The 18306-nt window shown below is 44.2% G+C and overlaps 1 protein-coding gene across 4 annotated transcripts in view; it reads right to left on the reverse strand.

Moving 5' to 3' along the window:
• palld (palladin, cytoskeletal associated protein) overlaps window positions 1-18306 on the reverse strand; it is a 126198-nt gene that overhangs the window by 105407 nt on the left and 2485 nt on the right. For all 4 annotated transcript variants that reach the window (XR_014601460.1, XM_084066832.1, XM_084066831.1 and 1 more), the window contains exon 2: window positions 16516-17516. Coding sequence is in view for 3 of the 4 variants with exons in the window: in XM_084066832.1 (XP_083922958.1) it covers window positions 16516-17516 (1001 nt within the window). In the remaining variant the exon portion in view is untranslated. The remainder of the gene's footprint in view (window positions 1-16515; window positions 17517-18306) is intronic.

Consider the following 18306-nt stretch of genomic DNA (forward strand, 5'->3'; position numbering starts at 1 on the left):
CCAACGGAGCCCAGAGAACAGAGACAGACACATCGCAACACTTCCGGGGGACTAGAGAGGGGGAGGGGGGTGGGTCTGGATGCATGACCGGTGGGTCATTCCTCTGTAGTGTGGCGGTGTCTCTACCGCAGTGGTTCTCAAACTTTTTCGTGCCAAGGACCCCCAAATAGACACTTATTAGACCGCGGACCCCCATTTGAAAAGATATGCCAGGGACCCCCATAATAGAAGATTTTTTTTACGGCTCTCTAGCAGTGATTTCAACCATTTTAATTTCAAGGACCCCCAGTTTGACATGCATTAGGCTACGGACCCCCATTTAATGGCATGTATGTCTCTGGGACCCCAATTCATATTGTAAAATCAATCTTAATGTAACTCTGAGAGTGTACAAATGGAACCAAATGGACCCGTTAGGGTACATTTGGTTCCATTTGTACACTCTCAGAGTTACAGACCCATGAGGGTCCATTTGGTCCCTGTCCATCATTTAGCTGGGGACCCCCTGGAACCCCCTCAAGTACCCCTGGGGGTCCTCGGACCCCACTTTGAGAACCAATGCTCTACCGCTCACGTTGTCAGCTTGTAGATCGGTTCTTTTTGGGGGCGAGCGACCCCCACACCTCTTGCACGAGGATGGCTTATGAATTAAGCTCAAGCCGGGGCTTGGAATTCACTCTGCTCAGACTCACATACTTGAAATGCTGGTGTTTGTGGGCGCGTGTTTTCGGGGTGTCTAACTTTCAGGCCGTCTGCGGTCGTAGAGATGAGGCCTGTGGTAAAACTCATCATCCAATCCGTCTTCCTCCAGAATGCATGTGTGTGTGTGTGTGTGTGTGTGTGTGTGTGTGTGTGTGTGTGTGTGTGTGTGTGTGTGTGTGTGTGTGTGTGTGTGTGTGTGTGTGCGTTAATGACCCTCGCGATGCGGGCGCTGTAAGCGACGAGGGGCAAAGCCTCATTTGATGCTCCGTCGCGTGACGGAAATAACAGGTTTTTGGAGGAGAAAGACGCGGTGTCACTCGTTCTAAAAATGGAAGTTATTTTCGGCGGGTTGTAAGTATGAATTAAGTGTGTGAGAGCTCGCCGTCCGGGGGTGCGGTGGGGGTTGGGGTTGGGGGGGGGGGGTTGAACGGGGCGCCCTGACACTGAGAGAGCGGAGAAGAGACTGCCGAGAAGAGAGGAGGAAGATTTATGGCCTGTCCTCTCCTCCTCCTCCTTCTCCTCCTCAGCCAGGCTTACATTACCATCCTCCTCCTCCCACCTCGCATGACTGCAGGCTTTGTCTGCCACAAGACACGCTTTGCATCAGATCTGTTTTTTTTCCAGACTGTCGCTAATGCACTTCAGCGTTGCCAGATTTTTGCGAGAGAAATAAGCTACACGGTCTATGAAAACTAGCCCAAAAGAAGTGACTGGGCCACATGAGCTGTAACTCCTACTGTATATACATTGGCTATTTGAAAATAGCCGATCTACAAGCTCACAACTGGTCGTGATGCGACGCGATGTGAGCTTGTGGATCTGCTATTTTCAACAACGAAAAAAGTTAAATATTTGTCCCACCCTGGCACAAAATATTTTGAGATGGGGGTCCGCGGACAAATACATGATAACTTGGGGGATCTTTGACATGAAAATCATTGAGAACCAGTTGTTTAAACAACATTTAGGATGGAAGCCCAAATAACTCAACACGCACCTACCAACAATTACAAGCAACTTTATAGAAAAACAAGGCTTATAATAAGTGGACTTGGCAACCCACCCCACCTTTACAGTCTACACACAGCTCGCCATCTTGTTTAACCCCTCCCTCGCTCCGGTGGTGGAAAGTAGCCAAGCACATTTACTCAAGTACTTATCCACTTAAACTCTAATATACTTAGTTGACCAGGGGTCTCCCAGAGGGCTCTATACTCTGTCCATTCCCCCTCTACACTGACAATCTCTTCCCCCCGAAAATAGTTGATCTACAAGCTCACAAAGTGTCAGTAGACGGTGCGTTGCGAGCTGGTAGATCATCTGCTATTTTCACCGAACCTCATTATGTCCAAAAACTGTTACTTTTCAGGATTCAAATTCAAAAGCATTAAAAGTAGCAGATCTACAAGCTCGAAACGCGTCGCTTCGCGCCGCGTTTCGAGCTTGTAGATCTGCTACTTTTAATGCTTTTGTGTGACGCTGTAGTGTGATGAAGTAGGGCGTTGATATACGAAAAAACACACAAAGTTAAAATATGGATATATAAGAGGTTTCTGCCCGACAACAATGATATGCTAGGTTTCATGTGACAGTGTTGATTTCGTCGACTAAAACTATGACAAAAAATGTTGGTCGATTACCTTTTTACACTGACGGAAACTAAATGAAAACTAAATAAAAACTAAATAAAAACTAAGCTATGATGACTAAAACTATGACTAAATATATTGGCAATTTCATCAACAAATAATAACTAGACTAAAATGTTAGAGAGAGACTAGTGGAGATGAGATCCAGTAGGACTAAAAGACAAGTCATTTTATGTTCGGTTGCGCATGAAAATCTACGCTATGAAAATCTACAAGCTCACGTAGATCTGCTATTTTCGGCATGCAACCAAGTGTAAAATCAGCCATTACGACGCCATCAAGGCACCGACACAATACATTATAGTCGACTAAATCAACTGTAGATTTAGTCGACTATAATCTTATGATATTTTGTCGACTAAAACTAGACAAAAACTAAAACATTTCAGGTGACTAAAATATGACTAAAACTAAATGGAATTGTACTCAAAAGACTATGACTAAAACTACATCAAAATTTGCTGTCAAAACCAACACTATCATGATGGTTAAGTGTATTTTGATGCCAATACGTTTGTGCTTTTAGTCGAGTTAAATTTTGAATGCAGGACTTGTACATTGTGTTATTGCTAGTCTGAGAACTTCTTCCACCACTGCCCTGGCCTTATGGTGATGATGGTGATGATGATGATGTAGTGTCGTTATGGCTGTCGTGATAATCCTGTGTACCGCCCCCGGTTCTCACCATAACACCACAGGCATCAAGATTACTGTTAATATCACCAGAAACCAAAAACCAGGCCTTGTTTTTGTTTTTTTTATGTCTCAACAATAGCACACGGTCCCCAGTCTGTAATTACAGTTATTAAGGCAAATCCCTCAGCACAAACAAAAAAGAAAAGTCCCATAACAAAATGCTAAATGTTTCTCAGACTCGCTGTAGCCGATACCACTCGGTTCTGCGTGCGTGTACTGTGAGCAGGGTTGGATTTTCTGGTAAATTTACTCAAGTACTGTATTAAGTAAAATTTTGAGGTGTTTTTACTTTACTGGAACATTTCCAATTTTCAGTATTTTTTACTTATACTCCACTACATCTCAGAGGCAAATATTGTACTTTTACTCCACTACAATTATTTGAAAACTTTAGATGCTAGTTACATTACCCACTTCAGCCCTATATACATTTCGGCCATTTGAAAATAGCCGATCTACAAGCTCACAATGCGTCGCGTCGCGACGCATTGTGAGCTTGTAGATCGGCTATTTTCAAAAGATTTTTATACATTTGAAAACTTGTGAAACATTCTGCATAATGAGTACTTTCTACTTTTGGTACCTTAAGTACGTTTTGATGCCAATACTTATGTGCTTTTACTCAAGTAAATGTTTTATTCTGGACTTTTACTTGTATTTCTACATTGCGGTATTGAGTACTTTTTCCACCACTGCTGTTTTGTTTACAAATCAAACCCTGAGCCCCATATGACTCATATGGTCCTGAGAGCATGTGTGTGTGAGTATGTGTGTGTGAGAGCATGTGTGTGTGAGTATGTGTCTGTGAGAGCATGTGTGTGTGAGCATGTGTGTGTGTGTGTGTGAGTATGTGTGTGTGTGAGTATGTGTGTGTAAGTATGTGTGTGAGAGCATGTGTGTGTGAGTACCCGCGGTGAGTGGCTAAGCGGATTAACACGGTAAAGGGCAAGAGGGAGGACGGTGGTGGTGTGTGTGATGAATGACCCCATGCAGTACAGGGGCCTCCCGGACCTGGACGTCCCAGACAGACTCCCAGGCTGGGTGTAGGAGAGAAGGAGAGCTTGGAAAACTCTCACCTGCTGAGGACGGGGGCCAGACTTCACACCCTGCCTCCAGGCCAACAGGCCAACATGGCTGTGACGGGACAACACCATTCATCACACCACTACCACTGCCTGGGGAACAGTGTCCATTTGGGCCTTTTTACAGGTTTCAATGCCGTGTTTCTTCACTTTGCAGACAGTAAAACCCTACCCCTTGTCCCCTGTATGGAATCCCAACAGGCCGTACACACAGTTTCCTATCTTATCTCTAGTTTGATGGTAGAATGGTGGTGGATGGTAAATTGCCTTCATTTTGGTTATAGGGGACTTTTGCATTTTCATTACATTCACATGTGTGAAAGTGTCTGTTTTTTTCATTGCAAATTCAAATACACTGCAAAATACTGAGTTTTAATTTAACTTTGAAAGTGTAGAAAATGGAAGCAAATGTGCACACTTACTTATGTTTTCATAACATGATTATGGTGTGCAATCACTTTTATGATTAACCACATGAACCCTAGCGTCCCTATTCTGGACAGGAAATATATAGACGCCTATAGGGGACCTCAGTAAAGTATACGGTTTAAGTGATTAAAGAATTTGTTGTTTAAAACCTTAGAGGTAAAATGTACCTCTAAGGTGTTAAATTAACACTTACAATGGGCAGTGTATATCTCATTACACAAATAACCCAATTAATCAACAACTCTGGCTACTATACAGTAGTCAAACTGACTTACGCCAACGTGTAAAACTTAAGATCCCGTTAAGCTCTCAAACCTGTTTCTGCAACTAAATAAAAAGATAAAGGTGCTCTACTATAGTCAGTGTGTGACAGCCATAGGCCGGGTTTAAACCTGTGCTCTAAGCTCTTTCATTATTGAGGATTAAACAATGTTATGACATCATTGGAGCGACAAACCTCGTATATCTCCCTATTTCAACTTTTTATGTATTTTTCCCGTAAATTAATGCAATACTTCGTCATACTACAGTCTCACACAAAAGTAGCAAAAATAGCCGATCTACAGGACATCGCGATGCGTCGTGAGCTTGTAAATCAGCAATTTTATTTGCTATTTTTTGCACTTTTTTCAGTGAAATGAAAGTGGTTAAGTGTGTGTGTGTGTTATTTGTTTTAATACATATTAAAACAATGAAAAGTATTAACAAGACTTTGTGACTAAATAATATAACTAAAACTACACTGGACCCACTGGAAAACATATTATTTTCTTTCCACTTCCCGACAAGTAATAGTTCTGTATATACATGGTTTCCACCCGACAGTGACGAAAAACACAGGTATGAGTGTACTTAATCCCCCCGCCCCCACACCATCACCTCCCCCACCCCCTCCGGGGATCAAACGAGGCCACAGGGGGGGAGAAGTTCAAATGACTCTCTCTCCAGGCCAAACAAACAGTCAGCGTCACACAGCCTGAGCCAACACTACGTCATGACTCAGCATTTGGTCAGCTGCTGTATGACCTCATCATCAGGACAGTGATGGTGCGAGGAGAAAGAGCTACAGCAACGGCTCGATCCCGGGCTCCCCCTGTGTTACTGTGTCCTTGAGCAAGACACTGAACCCCCTGACTGCTCCTGATGAAGCAGGTTGGTGCCTTACAGGGTTTCCTCTGCCATCGATATGTGAATGTGATGCACATTGTGAAGCACTTTGGATACAAGCGCTAAATGCACCATTTACCACAATATACCATTACAATACAATGTTACAAGTAAAAGGCCTGTGTTCAAAATGTTGCTTGACAACAAAAGTATTGGCATCGAAATATACTTATTGTACCAAAGAAAAAGTACTCGCATCTTTCAAAATGGGTAAAACCTTTTTGAAAATAGCTGATCTACAAGTCATTTGAAATGACGCAAGGAACCAAGGAAACGAGGAGACCAAACACATGGGAGCAGTGGTCTAATGGGGCAGACTGAATGACAAACGTCTGTCTGTCTGTCTGTCTGTCTGTCTGTCTGTGTGCACGCACGTGTGCATGTACGCGTGCGTGTGTGTATTGCATGTATGCGCGTCCTTTGGTAAATATTAGCCTTGGCCTCTGGTCCGAGCATCTTAATTCAAACGAGGATCATATATTTAATGACAAATTCCACCGTCTTCTATTCCTGACTCGGCCTTGTTTGGGTTTCACAGCAAAAGAGAGAGAGAGAGAGAGAAAAAACAGATTAGAATTCCTCGGCGGCCTCTCATCTTTCCTCAGCGTTCCCCTGTGGTCCTGTGTGTTCTGCTGGAAAACCGACGCATCCACCATCTCCCTTCGCTCAGCGGCAGCGATGAGAGCTTAAATGCCTTGTTTGCACGGCAGGCCCGGCAGTTACTGGTAATGACATGGAAAAGGCATCTGACAAATACCTAAAATAGCACACTGTGTAACTGAATGCCACGTTTGTGTCTGCTCCTGCATAGCCGAGTAATTATTGTCAGTAATAGACGGCGATGCCTAATTTGCGCTCCGAAAATAGCATATCTATATAAGCTCAGAGCGTGTCGCATCCGCGCCGCGTTGATAGCTTTATACTGTAGATCGTTTATTACGCCACGAGACGTGACACTGTCGTGCGACGAAGTATACCTCAGGCTTAAGTCAGTGATGAGGCACTCACAACAAGTTTGGTGTTACTATATAAAACTGTGTTTAAAAATGGTCTTTGTCAGTGATGTATAGTAACTAAGTATATTTACTCAAGTACTGTACTTAAGTACAATTTTGGGGCATTTTTGCTTTACTGGAGTGTTTCCAATTTTCAATACTTTTACTTCTACTCCAATACATCTCAGAGGCAAATATTACTACATTTACTTATTTGAAAACTTTAGTTACTAGTTACTTTGCAGATATACATTATTATATTATAAAACATACCTTAACCACAGCCTATTTTATACATAGGCTATTTGAAAATAGCAGATCTACAAGCTCACAACATGTCGCAGCGCATTGTGAGCTTGTAGATCTGCTTTTTTCTTTAAGTATATTTTGATTCCAATGCTATTGTACTTTTCAAGTAACACACACACACACACACACACACACACACACACACACACACACACACACACACACACACACACACACACACACACACACACACACACACACACACACACACACACACACACACACACACACACACACACACACACACACACACACACACACCAATACCAAAGGAGCTTCAGTGTAAACAGGCTCTAGCATAAAGTGGTGTGTGGGAGAGTTGTGGGGTATACACAAAAGGAGAGCAGGCCCTCACCACCGTATGACTCTCTCTCTAAACAAGACCAACATGCAGCACGTCTGCAGGGCTGGTTCCCAAGCGCTGGGCCAAGGCACACTGGTGTGCTTCAGACGGGTCTATTTGTGCCCTGAGATTTTGTGACACTATATCAGTGCTTTGTGCAGACTCATTTCCCAATACAGAGGCACATCCTATAACCAGAGTTGCCAGATTCTGTGAGAGAAACAAGCAACCGGGTCTAGGAAAACAAGCCCGAAAAAAATCGGCTATAGGCCACATGAGCACTTTAAACATATGCATCAGCTATATGAAAATAGCCAATCTACAAGCTTGTGAGCTTGTAGATCTGCTATTTTCAAATACAATCTTGGGGGGAAATTATAATAATCAGATCTGGCAACACTACCTATAACCTAAAGAAGTAGATTTTAACCACTGTCAACCAGTGGCATCCCTATTTTGGGCATGTCATTAAGATTGTTTTCATTTATTTTTTACACATCTTTTATATAAAGATTGGCTTAAATGATAGAATCCACTGTGGTGCATCCGGCTTTGTCAGGCGTCTATACGAACGCAATTGGCCCGTGTTAGGAGGGAAGCCGGGCAGGGAGGAGGGTGATATCGGTCATTACATGTACTCCGACCTACGGGCTAGGGGGGGCACCTGTCAGCAGGGAGTGTTGGGCAGAAGGAGTAGGAAGAAAGCCCTACGTCCTCCCCGTGGGTGCTCCTCACTGGCAGGTGAGTCATTAGGATACAACAACAGTGACAACACAGAAATGTGTGTGGAGAGGAAATAATTGGCATAACCACTAAATTGTGGAGAAAAAAAAATGCTAAATTTGCCAATTTGTTTTTTTTTTGGCTGAAAATTGTCTGGCTGGCCGGCTCATGTCACTATGACTCAGCCATAACCATTCCCAATGAGTTCCCAATGCAGCTACACCCATATATGGACACTAGATGTGATATGCATAACGGCCCGAACCTCTAGTTTTCAAAAATAGCAGATCTTTGGTTACATTTGTACACCGTCGGAGTTACAGACCCATAAGGGTCCATTTCATTCCTAACTATAAATCATTTAGCTGGGGACCCCCTGGAACACCCTCAAGGTGCCCCTTGCGGGTCCCCGGACCTCACTTTGGAAGACCTCTCTCCCTGGCATCAGCTCAGCAACATCTCATTAGTCAAAGCGAAAAGGTGGAGTTGGGGGGATAATATCACCTGCCAAAATCTGGCAACCCCATCAAAGGCCCTGCCCAGGGGAAATGAGCACTAAAATGAGGGAGAAAGCATTTGAAATAGCAAGCTGTGTGAAATTATGAGCGTGCCCACAAACGTACAATCAACTCACACGCATAGAGTTACTGTACGCACGCTGTCGAAATTCCGTGCATAATTGCGATCGCCGAAGAATGCTCTGTTGTTGTTCACGACGGGAATGAGGGGTAATGAGATATAAAAGGGTTCGGGGGAAGCAACAAGTAATATGCTAACCTTCCTGTGTATATCAGAAACATATGCCTCCAGTGAACACATAAAAACTGATCTATTCTAGTTTGTTGGGGGGGTTTTGACCAATTTATTTCCCCCACCTATTCTCCCAGTTTAAGTCCTCATACACACGAGGGCGCTATTTTTGTGCAATTCGCTGGGAAATGTAAAAATCTTGAAAGCGTTTCGAAAATGTATTTGGAAAAATATTTTTTAATTATGAAAAAGTTTGAGAGCTACTGATTTAGAATGCATTTGTAGAATCGGCCTCAGGTCTTAATGGGTTGAATATGTTGCACCCTATTCCTCACAGTTCAACACCCCATGCTTCTTCTTCTTATCGTGTCCACAAGACAGTCAGTTACAAGGCTTGGCTAGATGTGGTTCAGCCACAGCTGAACACATTGCTGTCCCTTCTCATGAAAGGAGCGTCCACGTCGCGGCCCTGGGAGTATTGACAAGATCGACAAGATTGACAAGATCAACTAGATCGACTAGATACTGCTAATCCTTTCACCACTACAACACCCCATGCTGACAGGCACCCTTGGGCAAAGTGTAGAAGCCTGGTGCAGCAACAAATCACCCTCCCCACCCGGCTCCCCTCTGGCCAACACGGCCAACTGTGACCGTATGGACGTCTGGCCATGAGGATATTGCAAGTAGGTCCCCAAATAATTGTCAAAACATTACAATTTTAATGATGATATAACATGAATATATATATTTTTTTTATCTAAAAAGATATGTCATTTTTTCTTTGAAACCCTGAAAAATATGTTCTCATTGTGACGCCGATAAGGAACACAATCGAGCATTAATCGATTGTCACAATTGAAAATGCACACAGTCCACCTATTTGACCATTTAACACGGTCAGATGTGCGTGTTCTGTACGCGCGCTTTCGAGATTTGCAATTGGTCCCTGATCCAGAAAAGCTTTGGAGCCACTGGCTCATTGGCTCCTCTGAAAACTGAATTCAGGAAGTGTTTGTTGTACAGCAGTGGTTCTCAAACTTTTTCATGTCAAGGACCCCCAAATTGACACTTATTAAACCCCCATTTGAAAAGATATGCCAGGGACCCCCATAAGAGAAGATTTTTTTACGGCTCTAGCAGTGATTCTCAACCATTTTAATTTCAAAGAGCCCCAGTTTGACATACATTACTACGGACCTCCATTTAATGACATTTCTATCTCTTGGACCCCAATTTATATTGTAAAATCTATGTTAATGTAACTCTGAGAGTGTACATGGTACATGGACACACATTTGTACACTCTCAGAGTTACAGACCCATAAGGGTCCATTTGGTTCCTAATCCAACATTTAGCTGGGGACCCCCTGGAACTCCCTCAAGGACCCCTGGGGGTCCCCGGACCCCACTTTGAGAACCAATGTTGTACAGTATCATTTTGTAGACAAAATACAGCCATCAGGCATTTCCACTGCTATCGCCACAGATAAGATTAGCTATAGATATAGATGTCAGGCTTTATATGGCAAGTGATAAACTAGATTGGAGGGTCTCCCCACAAGTATTTATGGCTGGTGTCTTATGTGGAATGCAGATATGGGACTTCAACCATTGGGCATGATTAGACCTCTGTACAGAGTTAGGAGTTAACACTTACACAGGGATGTGTTAGTTAGTGTGAGATAATTTATCATCAGTGAATCAACTTGTCTCTGATTACAGGGTATTTCCAGGATAAAAAACGGTAACATAAGGACACTCACACACACGCGGGCGCGCGCACACGCGCACACACGCACACACACACCCACCCACGCACACACACACACCCACATACACACACACCCACATACACACATACACACACGCACACGCAGGCACACACACCACTTTCAAGGCCTGCGGCCAATTTAGCTGGTAGATCATTTGTCCTGTGGACAGAGAGATATTTATGTACCTTCACAAATTTAAAGAAGATAAGATAAGGCGTATTACTTTTTATCACATTCGGCGCCAAGTGTGATAGTCTCCATATGTTCTGGCAGCCTAACAGCACAGGTTGGACACCGGCAGGAGTGATTATGTGTTAGGCTAGCTGCTTCTCCCAAGCCACGCTCTTATGTACTGCATCTCTGTCACTAGAAACAGGCTTTTTTTGGTTGTGTTTGGCGAGGGAAACCATCAAAACATCAAACCTGGCATCCATATTTTGGGCAAGTCATTATAGGTAAACATGTTTGGCAAATTTCTTTCAAAAATAGCACATCTACAAGCTGAGATCGGCTATTTTGGGGGGGAAAAACTTGGCATCTTTGTAAAATGTTCAAAATGTTTAGAACATGTTTGAAAACAGGGCTTATGTGTTTAAAACATCACAATGGAAATGTTGATTCAACATAGTGGAAATACTGTAACACACCCCTGCAGTTAGAGTGATGTTTGGCTTTGGTAGACATTTGTATCTCTTGTATAAGAGCTCATAGATCTGCTATTTTTTGAAAACTTTTGAAAACAGTTGGAAATAAATATGTCAGCATGGTGTGGAAAATGTGGAATAATTGAGACATTTTCAACACAAATCTTTTCTTATGGGCTTATGCAGTCTACGGTCTAATACATATCAATTTGGGGGTTCTTGACATGAACATGTTTGAGAACCACAAGTGTACATAGTTGAAACTGGTAGCGTGTTTCAGCCCAAGTTTGTTTTGGTGCTTTCAGTACCCTCTGGTGGACGAATGTGTGGACAGAATGACTACTGTATACACAGAGACAAAAACAAACAGAGCCCTATTATTCCATTTGTTCATTAGTTTTTTTCTGTTAGCAAAATCACTCTAAAATGGATGGGCAGATCCATCATTTAACTTGATGGAAACAGTCAGTAGATTGTCTGAATAATTGTCTAAATGACTTTTGGGTTGAAAAGGTCAGAGGTCATGGTAAAGAAATACATGTCAAGGTAACAATTACATATTCACACATCTCTCAGTTGGAAGAGGCATACTGTATGTGGACACTTGCATAGTGTAAGAGATATGCATGGGACATCTTTATAGTTACAAAACACTGTTGCACTTACAGTACTGCTTGCATTGGCAGTAGTTCAACTCATAAATATCACTTTAATAGCATATTATCTACAAACGAAAAAGGAAGATACTGGAAACGTTAAATATGTGTCTTGTATTGTAATTTACAGCCCAGCTAGCTTGACTGTTCCTGAATTTCTATGGAGGTGAGTTGGCTGGAAAGTGCAAATATTTTACAAAGCTAAACTATTGTTCTATTCAGATCCTAATGGCACATTGAACTAAAATGTCTGGACTTAAATTAACTATGAAAATGAATGCGTCAGGAGTATTGTCCTATAAACAACCACATTCTAAATGCTACCTCTAGTCCTCTAGTCCTTCACATTTCAGTTTGTTGTCATTTGTGTACTTTGTGTAATATAAGATGATGTTTGGTGTGGGATTTACCAGCTCTGCACTCTAGCTTCTGTTACTGACAATCTTTACTGTAGCTTGCACCTTCCTACACCAAACAGCATATGTGAACATGACAACAGACAGCCAAGGATGATTTGCACCCAGTTGCACTTGTAAATCGGCTATTTTAGGTACGTGACACTGGGGTGCAACCAACTATAACTATTTAACTCATCCTTCAGAAGATGACTGAGTGTGGCATAATGTATTTTGGCCATGTATAGTTACTATGTATATATGTTTAGAGTATTCCCTGGGCCAAAGGTTATACAGTGTTACACCTGGACCTAATCATTTGTAGTGCTACAGGAAAGCTTACAGTGAGCAGCCACATGATCAATGGACACTGCTTATGGATACCACCACTTTTCTAGGGAGACTCGCTGTGATTGGTTAGTAGTCGCTGTGCTTGACAGTTCTAGTTTGTGCAACTATGCCTAATCTAACCCTAACTTTAACCTCAGTAAGACTAAACTAACCCTAACTCTAACCTCAGAAGACTATGCCTAAACCTAACCTTAACCCTAACCTTAGCAAAACTATGCCTGCCAGGGAGCCAATCAGACACAGGTAAGGCGAGTCTATCCCATAATGTTGGTGGAATTCACAATAATGCATCCCAGACATTGCACACCTTGGTTGGCCTGACATCATAAAGCACCCTGCTGCCACCTAGTGTTCACAGCAGCGTAACAGCAGGGTCAGGAGGGGAAATCACAACATGTTGTTAGAGCAACATGGGAAATCTTGAGTGTTTGTGTGAAATGGCCTGGCTTGCCAGCCGAGAAACACGGCTATTGAGGGGGGAATCATCTGCTGTGTTCCAGGCCTTGACTTAACAGACTCCTGTTATTCGTCAGTTCATTCTGGGAATACTGCCAAATAACACTGGCTTTATAAATACAGCACTGCTTCTCCAGACCTGGAGTCTCAGAGTTATCATCTGCTGTAGTAGCCAGGGTCTAATCACAGATGGGTCTAATGCTTGATTTATCCTTCATTGTATGATGGTGTCGCTTGCTGAAAATAGCAGATCTATAGGTACTGTAGCTGGTGGGTACAATGGAACATTCAATGGGACATTTTCAGAGGTCCAGAGGTCTGTACTTGACCCCCTCCCTCTACACAAAGTCTCTTTGATGAAAACAGAAGATCTACAAGCTCACAACACGTCGTGTTGTGGCGCGTTAGGAGCTTGTAGATCTGCTATTTTCACTGAATGTTCGCCTATCATGACATGCCCAGAATATAGGGACGCTATAGTGTTCATGTGGTAAATTTAGACCTGGTGCAGTCAGGTTTCATCACCATGCTGTCTTGTGGTGGACATTTTGGTCAAAATTCAATTTTTGCCATGGACATACGGGTCCATTTGGTTCCATTTGTACACTCTCAGGGTTATGTTGGTCCTTGCAAATAAAACATTTGAGAACCACTAGTAGGACTCCTAGTCCTAATGTGTCATATATATACTATAGTATCAGAGCCATACATATTCTGAAGAAAACCTGGAGACTTGACATTCAGTAATTGGGTCTTATGATCAAAATAAGAACATTATAATGGTGTGTAAATCAAAACTCTGCCACGGACAAGACCAAGTCTTTGCCACGGACACATTTGTCCGTGTACGGACATATTGATGAGCCCTGGGTGCAGTTGATGGTGATGAATGCAGTCAGACAGCTACTGTACCTGCTAGCATAGAACTCTGTGTATGATGGCTTCATTCATTCCGTTTCTCTTCTCTAGCAGTTCTATCTTTCACTTAAGGGCAGTGCGGTGACTGCCGTCTCTCGTTTCCCTCAGTCACAGTAGAAAAACAACACACTACACGCTACCTTTCATATTCCCCAAGAAGGTGAGGTGAGATGTCGAGAATGGTGAGTGAAAATGCCTTGTCATGGCATTGCACACATTCCTGGGCCATGGCTCCTGTTGGCCTGAAGACTATTTATACTGCAGTGGAGGCTCTGCTCCATATAGCCTAGCAGAGAGATCCATGTCCTAGCCACTGCTACTACCAAGTACCAACGTGCTGTGGGATTTAGTACACAAACTACAAAAAGGACCCATACCACACACAAAATAAACCACCCTCACACTCGACGCTTATATCCATGTAAACAACAGATTTCTCTGCCCCCTATCACCTTCCTGTCCAGGCCCCCTGCCAAGCGGCCGGTCGTAAACCAAGGAATAGATACAGTACACACGATGCACTAAACACACACACACACACACACACACACACACACACACACACACACACACACACCCTGGCCAGCACACAGAACATGGCGAAATGGCCCCTGCCAGAACACAGACGGACATGGGCTCCAATAACATTAGACTTAGAAATCATTAGACGTGAAGGCAGTGCGATGTAGTAAACAACAGAGATATTGAGGGAGATGTGATGTTGACACATCTAGAAACAAGAGAGGCGGAGGAGAGAGGGGGGGGGGGTAGTATTTTTAGTTTACTGGACAACAGGTCCAAATAACCCAGTTGGAAGGGGCCGCTGTCATTTCAAACGGAGTAGGTTACTCTGTGCATCCATCCAGGCAGAGGCACCTGACGGTGGGTGACCCGACAGAGCCTCTTTTGCAACTGGCCCGATTGACAAATCCGTTTACGTGGTGTGGAAATCCCCTGGCTCAATGGCAGGTGCTTCAAGAAGAGGCCGTGTCAACACCCGACAGCTACCACCTCCTGACTATACCTTCCACCTTATCTCTAAACATTGACCCAGAAAGCCTGCTCTCTATAAGCCTCTGGTCAATATCACCGTCCCCTCAATCTACAGTCCCCTCCATGTCTTCACATGTACGTCAGTGCATTCTTTGGTTACTGTACTGCCATTCAACGTCACGAGTTTAAGGAACTCTCACAGTGAACATAGATGAAACAGTGTTTCATTTTGGATAGAGACCTACTGTAATAGTGGATCCTACTACTGTTGTACTAATTATTGTATCGTATTATTACAATTGAGTGGTCCCAGTGTGAAAACAGTTGAAAACTATTCTTCTGTTAAGTACACAGCAAAATCCTCATTATTAAAAGAAAAATGAACCGATTATCAACCAAAGTTCTAATGTGAGGAGATCAAAAATATAATGTGGAAATTGGGGATCCTTGGGGGAACGTACATTGGTATCACACTATATTACTAATCATCTCACATCAGAACAATTAGATTCATGTTAAGTGTACAGTCCATTTGTACACACTCGCTACACGCACTAGCGGGTCAGAAACCCGGGGAAAATACGTGCACGCTCATTTCTCTGTTGCCGTATAGGAAGGATGCCAGGTCCATCCACCCTACATCATCCACCCACCCCACTGTGCAGACAGACACGCTCCAGCAACCCACAGACCGTTTACGTTAGAGGACATATAGGACATGATAGCCAGAGGACAGATAAGATAAAAAACACATTCCAGGAGTCACTATCAAGCTCTCCATACACATGGTTCTCAGCGATGATGAATTACCTGCTAAAGAACGTTCTAGGTGACCATGACAGAAGAGCCCATGAGCCTATTTGAGTTGTCTCACAAACAGCAGCAGATAGATTGCAGTTGCAACACCCAGCAGGAGCAAGAACACATTTCACACTGGCTGCACAGCATCATATTGTCTATGAACCTGCAGTGGATTGACTTGAGTACATCATGCAGACAAATGACCTTATATGAGAAGGCCCGGGAAAGAGCTCACTTCCAATGCAATCCAGCTGTGTACATGTTATCCATTTGTAACTCAGAGAGCATACGAATGTAACCAAATGGACCTGTATATGTACGCTCTCTGAGTTAAATTAACACTCAGGATTTTACTGTGTAATTAGATGGACCGCCAAACCAATGAATATTATATTAAGTCACCTCTGCAACAAACCATCTTCATGGTCACTGCACTACATGTGACCCTGGCTCCTGACCTTACTGACCAAACGTCTATACGTGTGTGTGTGTGTGTGTGTGTGTGTGTGTGTGTGTGTGTGTGTGTGTGTGTGTGTGTGTGTGTGTGTGTTGAACCTTAGCAATAAAGTAATTCTGATTCTGAAGCATGTGTCAAAGACATACTCCATCGCAGTTTGTGAATTGTCTCATCATTTCATCATTTCATATCCAACACTTCATGTTGACGTGGTCAAAGCTCACCTGACCAGCGGCAGTGGGTTCCCTGCCACCCTGCACTCCAGACGGATGGGGCTTCCCTCCGCTACCTCCTGGCTCTTCAGCTTCTGGGAGAAGTGAGGTGGGGACAGACCTCCGGCGGTGTGCTGGTACGCTACGGGCCCCGTTTCTTCCGCCGGGGCCTCGGGCGGGGGCCCCTCGGCGGGCTGGCTCTGCGGCGCCCCCCCTGTTGTCTGCTGGCGGAGGGGCTGAGGGGGGACGACGGAGACCTCGCCCTGGGGAGCCGGCCGCTGACCTCTGGGAGTCAAGTACCCGCTGTCTGGGGACGAGGAGTCCTCCTCGTCTCCAGGTTGCTCCAGGCGAGCTGAGCCTTTGAAGATGGACGACAGCTCCTCGATGAACGTGGCGGCGCGGCTACAGAACTCGGTGGCCGAGGCCGCCCGGTCGTTCAGCTCCAGGCCCTCGTGGACCAGCCTGGGCTTGTCCTGCTTATACACCGGCATGATGGACTTGTGGCAGATGAACTTTTCGGGGGCCGGGGCCTCGGCGGAGGCCTGCGGGGTCCTGCCGCCACGGACGGGGACACCGTGGCCGGAGGGGGCGCTCTCGTCCGGGCAGGGGGCTTTGGTCTGGCGCTGAAGACTCTGGCTTTTGGTCAGGTGTTCGGTGGTGTAGGTGGGGCCGGCGGCGGAGAGGGCGGGGGGAGAAGGGACTTGTCGGAGAACCAGCTCCGGAGGCAGAGGAACGGGGGAAGTCGGGGGCATCGGGCTCACGGACACGCCCGATTCGCCGAAGGACTCCCGGGCCAGGTCCAGGCTGCGGTTCATCTCGTCCGAACTGAGGAAGGCCGTTAGGTCGAAGTCTCCGTCACCGGAATCTAGCCCAGCCATGGAGTCCACGTAGTGCTCCCCATCCGAGGACGCCTCGGAAAACACCCCCCCATCCCCTTCCAAAGTCCCACCCCCTGCCGGGTCCTTTAGCAGCAGACAGAGGGGGAGTGGCTGGTTCCAACTCCCGTCCTGCATCTTGAAATGCACACAAAAAAAAAACATCACTTAGCTACAAAGCACACATATTCATTACCTACAGTAGCTCTGCAGTGGTTCCCAAACACTGTGCCAAATTAGGCTCACTGGTGTGTCATTAGACAAGTCCAGGTGTGCCTTGGGATTTTGTGACAAGCACACATTATTATTGCAATATATAAAACTATACAAAGGTTTAAGAATATATATTTTTTGTACTTTGTGCACACTCTTCCCAACCCTAAGATATAATAAGATATATCTTAACCAAATGTATTTTAACCACCATGGTGTCCCTATGGGCATGTCATAATAGGCTAAAGGTTTTCAGTTATCATTATGAGTTTTATTAGTATTATTATTATTATTTATTTTTAAGTACAAAACAGGGCTGTTTAAACATTTCTTAGCATTAGTAAATACTAATTAACATTAACAGAGTGATAAGAGTGCTAACACGTGTAATAGTATCGAGGCTATTTTGCACGGATACGAATACAGGTAATGTGCCTTGAGATTTAGACTTGGCCTTTACAGTTTAGGCATTTAGCAGACGCTCTTAATCCAGAGCGATTTACAGTAAGCAAGGACACAAGATAATACATCACGGTGTGCCTACAAATGTGTGCCTTTGGTGTGGTACAAAACGTTAACAATACAGTTCACACGATGAGACAAGCATCCACAGGAGGGAAATGACAACTAGACACAATCCTGAAATAAAAGAGCGTCATCATGGCATAAAAAACAGATCTGACAACAAGCAGATTGTCTGTTTATGGCCCTCCCA

Source organism: Gymnoscopelus microlampas (assembly GCF_963454915.1).
Source record: "Gymnoscopelus microlampas genome assembly, chromosome: 9".
Classification (NCBI taxonomy): domain Eukaryota; kingdom Metazoa; phylum Chordata; class Actinopteri; order Myctophiformes; family Myctophidae; genus Gymnoscopelus; species Gymnoscopelus microlampas.